This window comes from Asparagus officinalis, chromosome 6 (genome assembly GCF_001876935.1).
Source record: "Asparagus officinalis chromosome 6, Aspof.V1, whole genome shotgun sequence".
Taxonomy (NCBI): Eukaryota; Viridiplantae; Streptophyta; class Magnoliopsida; order Asparagales; family Asparagaceae; genus Asparagus; species Asparagus officinalis.
Genome location: NC_033799.1, coordinates 64359697 through 64377673, shown reverse-complemented (window position 1 = coordinate 64377673; position 17977 = coordinate 64359697). Strand labels below are relative to the sequence as shown.

The following is a 17977-nucleotide window of genomic DNA, read 5'->3' as shown; positions in this document are numbered from 1 at the left end:
TGATCCTCAAGTAAAGAGAAACATAAGCAGCAAGAGTTCATTTTAATTTGAAAATCTTGTAATCGAATATCATGTGAGTATATGTTTGTATATAAGATGAAATGAAAAGCTATTCTTATGTTATCTAGGATGAATCTAATCTACGCGATATGAAGAGATGCGAAAATGGATAAACACGTAGATCACCTCTCGTAGAGTATTTAGTGTTTTTTTATTGGTATGGTGATTGGAGAAATAAGAAGTATCCGGTGTTTCTACAAAAAGAGAATACATAGTGATAGAAATGAATTCGCCAATGAGCATAAAATAGGGATGTTGTTGGTCATAACAATTAACCAAAAAAGAAAACAGTCAAAGTTAGAGTACGGAAAAGAATGTTAGCGATGATGAATTGTTTTTCTAATATTATTTTCACTAGGATAGATTTTAATAGGAGCCATATGTGCACAAATGTACAAGCATATCAGATAACTGGCTAAGAGTGTTAGAACTGTCTGAGAATTTTAATACAAAATAAACTCGGGACGCATTCAACAAAGTATCAATTGCATAGCTAAGGATAATACAAGAATTCCTTATCAAATGTGGGTTCATTGCAATGTTTTAAATATCGGATATCAAGGAAATATCAGATGGCCAAAATTCAAACCGGATTGCGGATATTGGGAAAATATCGGGGATATGTGGTAAATATCGGAATGTGATATTGGATGTTTGAATATATAATATAATGCACTAAAATGTAATCTCAACATACTTAATAAAATCTACGCATACAAAATATAAATAATATATGTTTAGAATCACTAATCAACATTGTAAAATAAACAAAAGTACAAATCGACGTTGCAACATTTCATCTAATTTTTCGGCCAAAATGTCATTTGATATAATGGGAAAATCATGATATATCACCCAAAAATTGCCAAAAGCGGTATATTATTTTGCGACAAGCCATGTAAAAGGATATATCGGTCAATATATCGGCTGATGTATTGGCCATACCCTGAAAGCGGTAAATGATATTTAGAGACCATATTGGTTGCGGCAAACCCTGTAAAAGAATATATTGGGTGATATATCAGGCCATGTCGGGGATATTTAAAACAATGGTTCATTGTACGAAAATAGTTCTGCGACAGAGTTCATGCCACAGGGTAAAACATGTCAAAATGTTCTTACCAAGACTAAAGGCCTACCTGAATCTTTTAAGATAGAAGACAAGCCAAAGAGCACTAATCTTCACATAAAATTCAAGCTTCAATGTGCAAGATGTGGAAGCACCTGATGCATAAAGTCAAAATAAACATCTGTCTAATAGTCTGAAACCCCAAGCAGCATTGAGCTACAAGTTTATATTAAAGATCAAAACCTAAGTAGCATGGACAGGGACACAGGACACGTGTACACTATGGTCAGCAACACCGAACATGACAATTCAATAAAACTCAGCAGATGAATGAATGGAAACATGAACTTTATGTATTTATATAAAGAGGAATAGCGGTATCCTCTGTACCAACGAGCAATTTTGGTCCATGGTAGTGATGCGATCACTTATCACCCACTCATTCAATGTGTGAGTAAGCAAGTGGGGACCATTTTCAAGTATACACATTTAAATGTGTGGATGAGAAGTGGCCACAATTATATAGTACTCCTAGATGCTAACAGGAGTGCTAGCTTTAGCCCTTCCTATTGCTTCTGCAAACATGAAGATGTCCCTTAAACTGGATCATGGCCAGTTGAAGAAAACACTTTCTTGAACTGCAAGTTATAGAACATACTAGAACTTGCAAGGTTGCAGGACCACTTAATAAAATTAAAAAAGATCCATACTGATCCATCTAATATGCATCCTCCGTGCAAGGTTAGCTCAAGGACATTTCAATCAAAAGATCCATTCATGGAAAGACATCTTTATTTTGTCTACCTATCACCAGGTGCTAGAACTATTGCTCCATTTGGGAAGAGAAACCTAATACGAGTTACCCGTCGTTTATCAGATTGAGTTTTGCATCTGTTGATTGATTTTAGCCCTCCAACAATAATTAAGTAAATAATTAAGTAAAATTTTGAAGCTACAGCTGAGGTTACAGGTTACTTAAAGGGTACAGAATCCAAGTGCTTGATTCGAAAAGGATACCGCACCTAAGTGCACAAGGGAGTCATACCATAGGCAGAAAAAGGGATCTCATTTTAACTGGAAAGACGTGTGGAGATGGCTTATACAGGCTGCTTGAGGGGAAGATAGCCCGAGGTGGAAAGATATTCAACCACAAGGAAGAAAAGTTTGCACCAAACTTGGGTCTCTTGCGTGGGAGTTCGACTTCAGATGGAGTTATGTTTAGGCCTATAGCAAACGTAGAGCCAAGCTTGAAGTTTGCACCAATTAGAGATGGTATCAAGTCATCTAAAAAGATTGGCATCAATCAAGGAGCAAGGGCAGTTCTTGTCGTATTCTTTGGAGAGGGGTAAAAGGTAAGGGATATCTTTGTATATATGTATACGCTCTACAGATTAAAACTTACAATTCAAAGATTGAAAAGAAGAAATAATCAATTTTCAAAGGCGACTTTCATACAGATCTAAAGTGGAGTTCATTAGGATTCATCCTTAATATTCCACTAATTCTGTTCTGATTTGAACTATTTGACTTTGGCTAGAAAGAAGCAATTTTAATAAATTGAAATCCAATTTTATATTCTTAAATTTGAATATTCTAAGTCAAAGAAGGAATTCAGTTGGAAACCAAGATAGGAGAAACTGGATGCTCTATAAAATCTCCTCAATAGATTCATGGTAAATCATGCCATCAAGAAAAGAAAAAGCTGCATTATTGTAAGAGAAGTTAAATAGGTTGTAGACGAGAAACAAAAGGGAAACCCTAGAGTTTGTTTGTAGGTTTTGTGAGAACAAGAGAAGGATTCTTGAGGGGTTCCTTCAGAACACAAGGTGAACATCTCATAATAATCTTTGATAATAAAGTACTCTTTTCTCTCCTGGTGGACACAGGCGAGTGTCGGACCATGCTATATCCTCATCTTTATTATTGATTATTTTATTTTCTTATAAATTGTTATTGAGTTTCTCCTTGTGCTTATATTTAGGCCTGTCCGTTCCGGCCCAAGGCCCGAACCCGGCCGGGCCTGCGCAGGGCCTGGATCCTAGAAAAGTTCGGGTTTCTAGACCAAATCGGGCTTTGTGCTTGAGTCCGGGTCAGCTCAGTGCAAACCGCATCGGGCTCAGCCTGGCCCGACCAAGAAAATGGCCAAACTAGAGTACCCCGATCCGGGTCTGGCCCGAACCCAACCCAGTCCAAATGGTCAAAAAACTGACTATTGGACCGGGCGGCTCGGACCCGGCCCGGTTCGGTCTGCCCAAATAGCCTAGAAAACCTAAAATGGCTATTTTAAAGCAAATTTTAAGAAAAAGGAAAAATAACCGAGCTGGCCGGTGTCCGGCTTGTTAGGGCCTAGACCCAGACCCAACCCAAGCCCACCAGGTCCGGGTCCGAGTTAAGCATTTTACCCGGCCCGGACCTAGATCTCCAGGCCAGGCCGAGTTGGGCCAGCCTGAATGGACATACGTACCTATATTACTCTTCAAGCTGCTATTTTACATGGTTGGTATATATTGAGAATCTAATAATTACTTTAACGCTTCAGCATTATTAATTAGTACAAAGAGAAATTAGATAACAGGAGATAATAGCTCTGTAGCCTCTCCTCGTCTATTTATATTAATACAATGATAGCACAGTTATGTTCTTAACAGATGTGGGACTAAAACCCTATAGCCTCTTAACACTCCCCCTCAAATTGGAGCGTATACATCATACATAATGCCCAGTAGTCACAAATAAAATCCACTCGTGTTTTACCTAGTGGTTTGGTGAAAATATCAGCTAGCTGATGTCCCGTTGACACATGTTTTGCTTCAATGATCTTCTCCATAAGTTTCTCACGAATTATATGGTAATCAACTTCAATATGTTTGGTTCTCTCATGAAATACAAGATTCTCAGCAATATGGATTGCTGCCTTATTGTCTCCATATAAGCTCATAGGGCATTTAGGAGGGCGTTTAATTTCTGTCAGTAAATCTTTGATCCATATCATCTCTAATGTTACATTCGCCATAGCCCTATATTCTGACTTTGCACTTGATCGAGATACTATACTTTGCTTCTTACTCTTCCATGATATAAGATTTCCTCCAAGAAAGACACAATAACTTGTGATCGATCTTCTATCGGAAGGATATCCAGCCTAATCTGCATCAGAAAAGCCTGTCACCCTTGTATGTCTTTGGTCTGTGTAGAGAAGTCCTCTTCCAGGAGCTTTCTTTAAATATCTCAGAATCTGCATTACGACATCAAAGTGAATAGTTCTCGATGCTGATAGAAATTGGCTTACTACACTGACAACAAATGTGATGTCGGGTTTGATTACCATCAAATAGTTTTTAATTTGCCCACCAATCTCCTGTACCTCCCCACATCCTCAAGGAGCTCCCCCTGATCTGGTAGCAGTTTTGCGTTCACATCCATTGGAGAGTCAATACTCCTACATCCCAACATTCCAGCTTCTGATAGCATATCAAGTATGTATTTCCTTTGTAACAGTAAAATACTCTTCTTTGATCTGGCCACTTCTATGCCTAGGAAGTACTTAAGAGAACCAAGGTCCGTAGTTTGAAAGTACGTCTGCAGATATTTCTTCAGGCAATTAATACCATGTGCGTCATCCTATGTGGTCACAATATCATCCACATACACAACTAGTAGTATCCTTTTGCCATTGTGCATCTGCCAGAACACAGAATGATCTTTTTCTGCAAAACTGAGGCCAAACTCTCGAAGTACGGAGGCAAAACGACCAAACCAGGCACGAGGAGACTGTTTCAGGTCATAAAGTGATTTCTTTAATCTGCAGACTTTCGTAGACTTCCCCTGAGCAACAAAGTCTGGCGGTTGCTCCATATAGACTTCTTCTAAAATGCCATGAAGGAAAGCATTTTTAATATCTAGTTGATGAAGAGGCCAATGATGGATTGCAGCCAAAGATATGAAAATGTGAACAAAAGTCATTTTGGCCACAGGAGAGAAGGTATCTACATAGTCCAAGCCATAAACTTGTGAGAAACCCTTTGCCACCAAACGAGCTTTTAATCTAGCGAGAGACCCATCAGGACTGAGCTTAATAGTATACACTCATTTGAAGTCAACTGCGATTTTGTCAGGTGGTAAAGGAACCAAATCATGTCTCATTTTTAGTAAGGGCAGTCATTTCCTCCTGCATTGCCTGAGTCCAACCTGGAATAGATAGAGCTTCTGACACATTTTTAGGAACCGAATATGAGTCCAAAGAAGAAATAAAAGATCGAAAAGAAGAAGAGAGATAAGAGTAAAAAACAAAATTAGAGACAGGATGATGAGTACAAGACCGTTTACTCTTACGAAGAGCAATAGGGCGATCAAGATCTGAATCAGGAGGAGCGAGAGGACTAGAGCTAAGCACGGGACTTGATTTCAAGGATAGCATTAGCATAGGAGCATGAGTGGTGCGACGTGTATAGACCTGTAATGGATCCTGAAATCTCAGTGGGTTCTTACCAATATCGTTCATTAGTGGCACAGTACCATTAGGTATGAAGGTATCATGTAGGAGCAGGTAGTCATAGTCATCAATAGATGAAGAAGGGGAAGATGAAGAGTGACCAGGTAGGTGTTCAAAGAAGGTAACGTCACCAAAGATGAGATAGCGGTTGAGAGAGAGACAGAAACATTTGTAACCTTTTTGAGTTCGAGAATAGCCAAGAAAAATGTCTTTGATTTATTGAGGATCAAGTTTAGTTTTCGTAGGACTTTGGTTATGAACAAAGAATAGAGAGCTAAAATTTTTTAGGGGTAATGGGAATAGGTCAGAAGTAGAATATAAGACACTATAGGGAATCTTATTGTGTAATACAGAGGATGGCATTTGATTAATTAAATAGCAGGTAGTTAAAACAGCTTCCCCCCAAAATTCTTTTGGAACAGGTCGATGAAATAATAAGGACCGAGCAGTATCAAGAAGATGTCTATTCTAACGTTCAACAACCCTATTTTGTTGAGGAGTGTAAACGCAAGAGGATTGATGTAAAATACCATGATGAGCAAGAAAATTAGCAAATGAGGTTTCCAAATATTCTTTTGCGTTATCTTGAAAATAGAGAACACTTCAGACCGAGATTTCAAAAGATAAATCCATGTAACACGTGAAAAATCATCCACAAAGCTAACAAAATATTTAAATCCCATTTTCAAAGTTATTGGACATGAACCCCATACATCAGAATGAACCAAATCAAATGGCTTAGTAACTCGGTTATTGACTCGATTAGGAAATGACACACGATGGTGTTTTCCAAATTGATATGATTCACAATCTAAGGTGGAAATACTCTTTAAAGAGGGCATAATCATTTTGAGCACAGGTAGAGATGGATGACCAAACCGACAGTGGTAATCAAGTGCAGATGAAATACTGGTACAAGCCACATGATCCGAAGCCAACTCTAGCTCATACAGACCGTTCCGTTCACGTCCTGTGCTAATCGTCTTCCTCGTTACAAGATCCTGAAATAAACAATGAGTAGGAAAGAATGTCACTGTATAGTTTAAGAGTTTCGTAATTTGACTAACAGATAAAAGATTGTAAGGAAAACGACGCAAATAAAAAACAGATGACAAAGGAAGTTTAGAAGTAGGAATGATCTTGCCAATGCCCTTAACCGCTGTGCACGATCCATCAGCTAGAATGACATAGTTAGAAGCAGGAGAGAAAGATGACAAAATATTACAATAGTAGCTCCTGAATCTATAATCCAGGTATTAGACGAAGACGATGTAAGAGAAGATATACCTTGCGCGGGCAAGAGTAACTGAGAAGGAAGAAGACTGTGCCTGTGAATTCTGGTATTGCTAAAATAACTGGAACTGAAAATTAACGTTGAAGCTGCTCATCATTGAGGACAAATGTAGATTGTTGCTCGGTTTTAATAGACGTGTCCTGAGATGTCTGAGATGTCATATAAGCACCACTTTTTGCCTTTTCCTTCTTAAGTTCTGGGCAGTTGTATTTGATGTAACCAGGCTGATGACAGTAATTACAAGTCATAGAAATATCCCGGGCGGATGTCCTTGGAGAAAACCTCCTCGTCGGCCTTTGTGACCTCTACTGCCAACGTAGCCACCTCTGTTCTCGTGAATACCCACGACCGACAAAATGTCCACCACGGCTAGATGAAAACAAGCCCTGAGTGGCTAGAGTTGATCGTTCCGAGTTGGCTAATGGAGCTGTAGGTGATACAGAATCTAAATTTTTAAGAAAATAATAGGTTTAAGGAAGAGAGCTTACAGAGAAACTACCCATAATCTGGGGCCTGGCCGAGGGATAAAGTGAATCGAGTCCGCCCAAATATGTGAGTACCATCAAATGGTTCCATTGATTCTGCATTTGTTGGACGTCAGAAGTGATTGGAAATATATGTCGAAGTTCCTCAGCGAGACGGTTGAACTCTCCATAATAGTCATCAAATGATGTACCATCCTATTTCTTACGAAACAGCGCCTAAATCACATCATAAGCTCGGGTGATGTTGCTGCTTTTGCCATAAAGAGATTGTAGAAAGTTCCATAGTTCCTTGACAGTAGTGCAATGTAAAACAAGGTCCTGTACCTTTGGCTCCATGATAGCAAGGATCTGATGAAGGAGAACATTATCCTCCAATGTCCAAGCATCTGTCGACGGAATAGGAGGGTCGGACAATAAATGACCGGTCTTGCCACGACTAGCCACATAGATCTCAACAACTCGCTTCCACTGCAGGTAGTTGTTGCCATCTAACTTCCGATTTGTAATTTTTCCAGCAAAGATCTCTGAAACTTTTGTCTGGACCAGTGGTTTTGCAGTCTTGTTCTCATCCGAACTGATCATTATGAAACAGACTAATACAATAGGAACCTTCCTTGAGACAGATGTCAAAACCAATCAGATACACAAATCAAGAGGGCATCTAGATCAGACTAGATCTCCAAACCAGCAAGAGGAGGGCGACAGCATGGAGGTGTGTTGTCAGCAAGTGAGTGAAGGCGGTGAGGTCTGGAGATGGTTTGCGTTGGGATCTGGTCGAGAGCGCTGACGGAAGGTTGAGCGACGGGTAGAAGAAGACGAAGGCGCAAGGCGAGTGAAAGCGGCTGGATGGACAAAGGAAGAAGACGAAGGAAGAAGACGAAGGCTTCGATCGTGGTCGACGGATCTGGATCGTGGAGGCGGGCTTCGATCTTGGTGCGGGCGAGCTTCAATCTGGTCGTTGGAGGAAGGAGACGCGGGATCTGGATTTGGCTGTGATCGGGATTTGGCTGATGGTGACGACTGATTTTTTTTTTGTGGAGGCTAGGGTTAGGGTTTAAAGTTTGCCAACTCTGATACCATGTTAATTAGTACAGAGAGGAATTAGATAAAAGGAGATAATAGCTCTGAAGCCTCTCCTCGTCTATTTATATTAATACAATGATAGCACAGTTATGTTCTTAACAGATGTGGGACTAAACCCAATAGCCTCTTAACAAGCATCAACAAGGTAACAGGGCAAACATGGGAAACGTAATCAGTGATCATGAGAACCTGCATTTACATTAAGCTATTTGATGGGTCAAGACTTCACAATAGGTTTAAACATTAACTGGTAATCTAAAATATTCATGGTTGAAGAAAAAAGTACCCCCATCCTAAATCATATAAGTTAAGCAGGAAGAAAAGATTCCTTATAGACAAGAACAACGTCTAATCAATAAAAATAACTTGGTCGTTAGCCCAGCATCGTATCTCACATGTTCATGCAATATCTCATTGACATGATTCCAAATGCGTTTCAAAATTGTTAAAGTTACAGCAACGATGGATATAGTTCATAATATCACTAATCTTGTGTTTTCCGCTACTGTAATTAATCTTGTGCTTCCGCTACTGTAATTAATCTTGTGCTTTCCGCTACTATAATTAATCTTGTGCTTTACGCTACTGTAATTTGCAGAGCCAGGTTTTTCAGTGCGCCAGCTTAGATGCTTTTAAAACTTGAAGTAATAAACTTTTCTTTTCCACTATGGGATGCAAAAATTGATCCGAAAAAAAATCTAACTAATAAGCAGCATGCAAAATTATATAGATGGTCATACAACATCAGCATGAGCAAATTAACTAAATCTATATGTCCTATCTCAACAACTAGCAAGGTCAACAGAATTTAAACTTTTACAGATAACATCCAAAAGACATTCTTTTCTGAATTAAAAAAATTCTTTTCTGAATATCTAAGTGTTAATTTATCATAAATTGGACGCAGATTATACCTTTCTTCCTCAGATCTCCGTGTTCAATGAATATTTTTGGACAATGAAATTCAACGCCTATCATCAAAAATCTAGTTGCTAGGCTGTTATTGTCTCCTAAATGTGAGTTTCTAGCTTATCTACGATTAGACAATGTCCAAGAAGGATAGATGAAAGATTAAGAATACTTCTTCTCTTTCTCATCCAAACTAGCAGCCAAATATCAAAAACAACTCCATAAACATACTCGAGTCAATAATGGCCCTATCCATCAACACAGCCATTGCACTTTCACATCCTAACTCAGATTCTATCTGAAAATCTGGTGATCCTTGCCTCACGTGTAGAATGAAGTGGAACAACCGGTAAAAAAAATAATTAAGCTCTGACACCAAATGGTGAAAGAGGTCTGCAATTCTTAACCACGTCAATTACAACAGTGTTAGATCATTCGTGGAGACCATAAAGCGAATATCTGAAAAGACAATGCAAATGGTACGAAACACGCAAACGATAGTTGACTCAATAGATAAAGTACAATCCAGGCAAGATCATAACAGAGTACTAATTATACAACATCATAGTGCTTATTCTAAGAATATTAATAACTAAACAATTATTAGAATATCGTTAAGAAATGAAAAAGCAATATACAACCTTCATATATTGCAGACCAAGCTCTTTTGCTCCAATATGTGCATCCATTTCAAACAATTCATAGAACTTGCCCATCTGTTCAAACAAAACAATAATGATCAATTTCTTCTGATTAAAAAAATAAGGAAGACTATACAATAGGACTTCCGAAATGAAAAAATAATAATGATATGCACCTTAAACAACAAAACCTTATCCATATGCTTTGATTTGAACTCCCACCATTGCCTCTGATCAGCCAAAGATGTCAAACAAGTAAAAAACAACGGAATGATCGAACTCAACTAGTTTCTATGACAGAAAATTTCTACCTGACAACCTGACAAACTCTTCAAGAAGTCACTAGGTAAGAAGAGTGTTCTCTGATCATAGTCCGCATCTTCAGGACGCTTCCCTCGAGCATCTTTACGTCCCCTGTGACTATATAGAAACTAGTAAAGATCATCTAACAAATATTCATTTGAAGAAACTATAAGTCTCACGTCTACATGACAAGACTTATTGTACATATATATTCATATATTGAATATCATACTATTTGCACTTGACAAACTCACTGAGCATGGAAAATAGCCTCTAAATAACACTTTCTTTTAAATGATATGCATGCTATCGGAATTAGGAATCATATTTTGATGCAAGAAACAAATGGAGGATTGTACTTCTGGTGCAGTGGAATAGGTGTTCAAAGAAACAATCGAGAACCCAAATTGATAAAATACTAATTATAACTTTTCTTCCAAAATATTATTCAGATTGTTTTTCCTAGATACACCTCAAAGCCTTAAATAGAATACATAATACAAAGAATAGGAAATGAAATTAGGAAACTTAGAATAGAAAACATGAAATTAGGAAACTTAGAAAATAGGAAACTAATAATAAGAATAGAAAACTTGTTTTTATTAAACGTGTGCTGCATCAATCTCCTCTTGAAGAAAACTCGTCCTCGAGTTTCGTTGTTGTAGAGAAAACTCATCTGGTGGAAAGTACTCAAAGATATCCGCAACGTTGAAGGTGTTGGAGATGTTCATTTCAGTTGGAAGATCAACTTTGTAAGCATTATCACTAATCTTCTGGAGAATATGGAAAAGACCAATTTTCTTGTCCTTAAGTTTATTGTAGGTGCTGATTGGAAATCGATGCTTATGTAAATGGACAATTACCAAGTCCCCTCATTAAAAATCTTCTCACGCATATGTTGTCTGTTGCGGATTTGTACCGAGAATTAGCCTCCTCGAGATTTTTCTTTACTTTATTATGAATCCGTTGAACACGCTCCACAAACTCCAGAGCATCATAAATAACATCGGCAGAGGGAGGAAGATGAATCAAATCCATAGTATGCCTCAAAGCACTAGTGTAGACAAGTTCAAAAGGTTTTTTTTGGTAGAACGGTTAGGCACACTATTGAAAGGAAACTCAATCTGTGGAAGGGAAGCATCCCATTATTTCAGTTTGTCACCACACACAGCCCGAATCATGTTGCCAAAAGTACGATTAGTCACTTCCGTTTGCCCATTTGTCTGTGGATGGCTCGTACTACTATACTTCAAGGAAGTGTCGAACAACTTCCACAATATCCTCCAAAAATAACTTAGGAATTTTACATCCCTATCAGAAGTTATGGAACGAGGAACACCATGCAGACGAACAACTTCATGAAAAAACAAATAAGCCACATAAGATGCATCAGAGGCTTGCTTATAAGGAAGAAAGTAAACCATTTTAGAAAATCTATTAACTACGACAAAAACAGAATTAGCTCCACGTTGAGTTCTTGGAAGACCAAGAACAAAGTTCATCGTCAAATCTTGCCAAATTATCTCTGAAATAGGCAAAGGAGTATAGAGGCTAGTATTTTGAGTTTGACCTTTAGCCTTTTGGCATACAAGACAACGCTAAACGAAACGCCCAGCATCTCTCTTCAATTGAGGCCAATAAAATCGCTCCTCTACCAAAGCTAATTGTCTTGTCTCGGCCAACATGTCCACCTAATCCTCCAGCGTGCAATTCTCGAATCAAGTATTCACGCAAAGAAGATCGATGAATGCAGAGTTGTGTACCTCTAAACAAGAACTCATCTTGAATGAAGAAGTCAATAATAAATTCCTTGTTGATGCATTTTACCCATATATCGCCAAAGTCGCCATCACCAGCATAAGTATTTTTAAAGAATCAAAACACATCACCTATGTACTAATCGTAGCTAGTAAAGAGGCTCGCCGACTTAAGGCATCTGCTACCCTGTTAGATTGACCGGATCTATGCTTGATGACATAGTTGAACTTCTGTAAAAAAGTTATCCATCGAGCATGCATTCAATTTGTCTTTTTTTTTTAAGTTGATATACTTTAAAGCTTGATGATTTGTAAACAGTACGAACTCCCGTTGAATCAAATAGTGCTCCCAATGTTTTAAAGCTCGAATAGCGGCATAAAATTCGAGCTCGTAAGTAGTCCGCTTTTGTCGAGGCTCTGCAATCTTCTCACCAAAAAAACTCCACTAGGCGTCCTTCTTGTGTTAGAACCGCACCAATTCCCAGAACCGATGCATCACATTCAACCTTAAACCCCTTCTCGAAACTAGGAAGCGCCAACATAGGAGCAGAACACAACTTCTCTTTGATTACGTCAAAACTTCTTTTCTGCGTCCTTCCCCATTGAAACTGTTCTTTTTTCAAGCAATCGGTAATGGGTGTCATGATAATACTAAAACCTCGAATAAAACGCCTTTAAAGAGTAGCTAAACCATGGAAGCTTTGTACTTCACGCACAGTTCGCGGAGTTGGCCATTCTCGAATTGCCTTCACCTTGCCCTCATCAACCTGAATTCCATCTCTTCCTACTATAAAGCCAAGAAATAGAAGCTGGTTAGTCATGAAAGTGCACTTTTTAAGATTGATATACAATTTATGAGCTTGTAGCACTAGAAGAACCTCCCTGAGATGTGTCAAATGCTCATCATCTCGGCTATAAATAAGAATATCATCAAAACAAACGACCACAAATTTCCCAATGAATGTACTAAGAAACTGATTCATCAAATACATGAAAGTACTAGGTGCGTTAGATAACCCAAATGGCATCACCAACCATTCATAGAGGTCATCCTTAGTCTTAAAGGTTGTCTTCCACTCATCTCCAGGCCGAATACGGATTTGATAGTAGCCATTGCGCAAATCAAGTTTAGTGAGCACTACAGCTCCCTCCAATCTGTCAAGCATATCATTAAGTCGTGGAATAGAAAATCGATACTTGACAGTAGTTTTATTGATGGCACGACTGTCAACGCACATCCTCTAACTTCCATCTTTCTTCGGGGTAAGCAAGGCAGGGACTGCACAAGTACTCATACTCTCCCTAATCAAACCTTTATCAAGCAACTCATTAACTTGCCTTTGTAATTCTTCATATTCAATTGGGCTCATGCGATAATGTGGCAAATTGGGTAAGCTAGCTCCAGGTACTAGATCAATATGATGTTGAATGTTTCTCGTGGGAGGCAACTCGTTAGGCAATTCAGTAGGAGATAAATCAGGAAAATCAGATAGTACCTTTGAGCTAGAGGAGGGTTCAACAATAGTCTCAGATTGACCTTTAACCACCAATGCTATCACAAAACCCGGTTCGAAGGCTAAACCCATTATGTTGGTGAATATCGGCTTGTCTTCCTTAGTAGCTAAATTGTTGTCAGACGAGTGAGATTGTGGCATCAAAACAATTTTCTTATCAAACCACCAAAAGACAAAAGTATTATCATGACCCTTATAAGTAGCATGTACATCGTAGTGTCACGGTCTTCCTAAGAGCACATGACAAGCATCCATATCCACTACATCACATAAAATTTCATCTTTGTAATATTTGCCAATCGATTAAGGAACCTTGCAAACTTCTAGAACTTGAACTTCAAGGCCCTTCTTAATTCATACAATTTTGAAAGACGAGGGATGCTTCTCAGTTTTCAAATTGAGTGTCTTTACCAAAGCCTTGGAGACCACATTCTCGCTACTGCCATTGTCAATAATCATATTGCATACTTTATTTCTAATAGTGCATCGGGTTCGGAATATCTTCTGGTGTTGTGAATCATCTTGCACCTTTGGGGCTAGCAAAATACGTTGAACAATACAAGCTACCTCTTCTCCTTCGTCTCCCATTTCAATCTCAGCACCTTCATAAATATCTTCTTCAAGCACATACTCCTCGTCACCATCATCCTATCCCACATAATTGACCGTTCATCTGTTCGGGCAATTATTTGAAAGATGACCGGGTTGGTTGCATCAAAAACATTTTCCAAGAGTAAGGCGCGAATAAGGGTCATTAGTGGTTCGTTGTGGCTGCTGATTTCGACATTGAGTATTAGGTCCAATAGGGATTGAAGTTCTTCCTCGATTCTGCATCGAATCTTGAGTAGAAGGGGCATCTTTATTGTTGTTTTCATTGCTGCCCGAAGATGTAGACCCTCTTGGAGAAAAAAAAGCTTCTTGAGTTGGTCGTCAAAAATTACTCGGAGTGCGCACAGTGGACCTGTTGATTTGATTTTCCACTTTCATCGCCAAATTAGCTGCGTCAGTCATAGTCCAGACTCCTTGAAGAGCTAAACAGTCTTGAATAGTCAATTTTAAACCTCCAATATAACGAGTGATTAATTGATCTTCCGTCTCTGACAAATTGACTCGAGCCTTTAATCGATAAAATTCCTCTGTGTACTCATTCACCGTGCGATTGGTTTGACGACAATTTTGGTATTGTTGGTATAGGAAATGTTCATAATCGGGGGGAAGAAAACGTTGTTGAAGTAACATCTTCATCTTAGGCCAAGTATAAACACGTTGTTTCTCTTGTCGTTGACGGTTATATTTAAGTTGTTCCCACCAAGAAGAAGCTCAATCTTTCAACTTGTAGGCTACAAGTTTCACTTGTCGGTCTTCCGGAATCTCTAAATAATCAAAAAAATTCTTGACGCTATGAATCCAATCGAGAAAATCTTCAATGTGTAAGCGCCCATCAAAGCATGCAAGTCCATATTTATTTTAAATTGTTGGCTATTTTGACCCCAATTCATAGCCTAGTCAAATTAGAAACCATCTTCTTTCCCGGACGAATAATCCAACTCTTGTTGCTGCCAACGAGGAGGATTCCTCCATTGTGGTTGGCAAAAAGCAACCCCACCTCGAAAAGGAGGAAAAATCTCATCTTGCTCACTAAAGTCTCTCACAGCCACTCGTTGAAATCTATCACCACTGCCCAGATCGGCTCCAATTTGGGGTCGCCGGGGGACAACCACACCCCCCAAGGGCCAACGTGGGTTACTCAGGCCTGGGTTGTTGAGATTTTGGACCCTAGGATTCCACGCATCCAGATTTGCTCGCTCGGGGTTCTGTCGGCCGCCAATCACTTTGTCGTCATCGCCACCGGGGTTGCCATTCCCCGGCCGGTCCCCTACTTGATCTGGTAGCCTCTCCCTTCTTTCATGTCTCGCTTCGGCAGCCAACGCAACCATCATCTACGTCAGATTGCGAAGTATTTTAGCAAAGTCATCGAGTCGTTGTTCGACTCTTTCGAGTCACCGTTCGTCGTCGGCGGGTTGTTTCCCACTAGAACCGACCTCAGCCATCAGGTCCAGGTGAAAATCCAGACTCTAATACCAATTTGGTGTAGCGGAATAGGTGTTTCAAAGAAACAATCGAGAACCCAAATTGATAAAAAACTAATTATAAATTTTCTTCCAAAATATTATTCAGATTGTTTTTCCTAGATACAAGTCAAAGCCTTAAATAGAATACATAATGCAAAGAATAGGAAACGAACTAAGAATAGAAAATAAAATTAGAAAACTTAGAATAGGAAACATGAAATTAGGAAACTTAGAAAATAATTCCAGAAAATAGGAAACTAATAATAAGAATGGAAAACTTGTTTTATTAAACGTGTGCTGCATCAACTTCTTCCCTAGGTGAGGTTTTTGTCTTTTTTCCTTTTATTTTTCTCCCTCTTTCTAGGGAGATAGCAAGGCAATCAATAAGAGCATAAATACATGCATGCATAATATATGGGTATACTAGACAAGAGTTGTCTCCTCATTTAGCGATATGAGCCACCAAGAGACGATGGTGAGATCCACACACTCCGTTGTGACTAGAATGTCAGGCCTCATCATTAGTCTATCTCTTGATACCTCGTTAGTAAATGGATTACCACCACATACTCATTTTCCTTTATACATGTACTTCTATGATTTATGCATACATATATGTCCATATACATAACCATATGTGCATATATACAATGAGTATATGGTGGTAGCCATTTTACTAATGATGTACCTAGAGATGGACTAGTGATGAGCCCTAACATGGTAGTCACATCAGAGCTAGTGGATCTCACCACTTTGCCTCTTGATGGCTCATTTCTCTACCAGATCTTATGTGTATACTAGATATGAGTTGCCACCTCATATAGCAAAATGAGCCACCAACGAGACAAAGTATCTAGATCCACGATGTGACTAGCAAGTTAGGCCTCATCTCGAGGATCTCCTGGTACCTCATAAGTAAAAAGGGCTACCACCACATACTCATTTTCTCTATACACGCGCGCACACATAGATACATATACATCTATGATTTATACATGCATATGGGTGTGTTATATATGTATGCACACATGCGTGTGCGCGTACACATATGCACATAGATATGTATATCAATAGAGACAGATATGTATATAGGCATATAAATATATACAGGTATACACATATGCATATAGATATGTATATCAATAGAGACAGATATGTATATAGGCATATAATATATACAGGTATAAATGTACTGACTTGAAGGTTGGAAGTATTAGATATATATAATTCAAAAATAGCCACATATGATGACATAATATGATAACTTAAAATCCCCTTAAAATGTAAATAACTTGCAAACTTGAGTTGTAAGCACTTTTGCATCTGCATGAATATAAATAATATTGGAACATGGTACAAATCATATCAGACCAGAATGGATCTCAAAAGGGTGTTATGCGCAACTCATTTTAGGAGGCTCAGGTTCTCAGCCTTTTCAATACATACTATTGGATAGCTGAGATTGTATGCCTTCTTGCAAGCAGAAAGATACTCTCACATCAAAGTGTTCAAAACTTCAAATACAACTTGTACTCCATCACATCAACATCATTTTTAAACAAACTTTTCTGCATCAAAAAGTATGATACAAACAGATTAGGCATGATGATTTATCCCACATAATGCAACTTGCACCTTTTAAGTTACACAACACTGACAATGACACCAACTGTTAGGCTTCACTTGGACACAAGAGATAGGGAAGTTAGCTCCTACTTTTCTTGGAATGGGAGTAAAGTGGAAGTTCATGTCCCATCTGGTGTTAAGCTAATCTCAAAAACCCTATACTAATAAAACTATATTTTGCTAGTTTTACAACCTTAGAGGTAAAGAACACATGATCCAAATAACTGTTTTGTCTTCACTTGTATATTTATTTAATATATCCATACATCATCACAAGTTGATGGTTTAGAAAGTTTCCCGCAAGCACCCACACGATATTATTAAATTACATTATAGCAATCACATGCAGCAAACTCAAGGAAAATGAGAAGTGAAGATGTTTGTCTGATGCATGTCCACTCACCCTTGAAGAAACCTAAATTTTTCTGCCTCACGTTTCGCAAACCGCTCAGCTGCATCATCAGTTGAGTTGCTGCCAAAATTGTTTACCTGTTGGCCACCTGCATTACCTATTTGTAAAGTGCATTTATTTAGTTCCTTCATATGAAAATACACTGAAATATACATCATAATCTTAAAAGAGAAAAATGAGTATGATTGGTACCAAGCACCAATTTTGTGCTTGATAGTGACATGTCTCATTCCTATCCACTCATTCAAATGGGGGGGGGG

The 17977-nt window shown here is 38.6% G+C and overlaps 1 protein-coding gene across 4 annotated transcripts in view; it reads right to left on the bottom strand.

The window, feature by feature from the left end:
- Positions 1-17977, bottom strand: part of LOC109845173 (DNA mismatch repair protein MSH6) — a 45500-nt gene that overhangs the window by 26006 nt on the left and 1517 nt on the right. The window contains exons 2-5 of one of the 4 annotated variants that reach the window (XM_020414388.1): positions 17709-17814; positions 10345-10453; positions 10210-10263; positions 10034-10108 (exon numbers count right to left, since the gene is read on the bottom strand). In XM_020414388.1, coding sequence (XP_020269977.1) covers positions 10034-10108; positions 10210-10263; positions 10345-10453; positions 17709-17814 — 344 coding nt within the window. The remainder of the gene's footprint in view (positions 1-10033; positions 10109-10209; positions 10264-10344; positions 10454-17708; positions 17815-17977) is intronic. The other 3 variants (XM_020414390.1, XM_020414391.1, XM_020414392.1) reach the window with 3 other exon arrangements.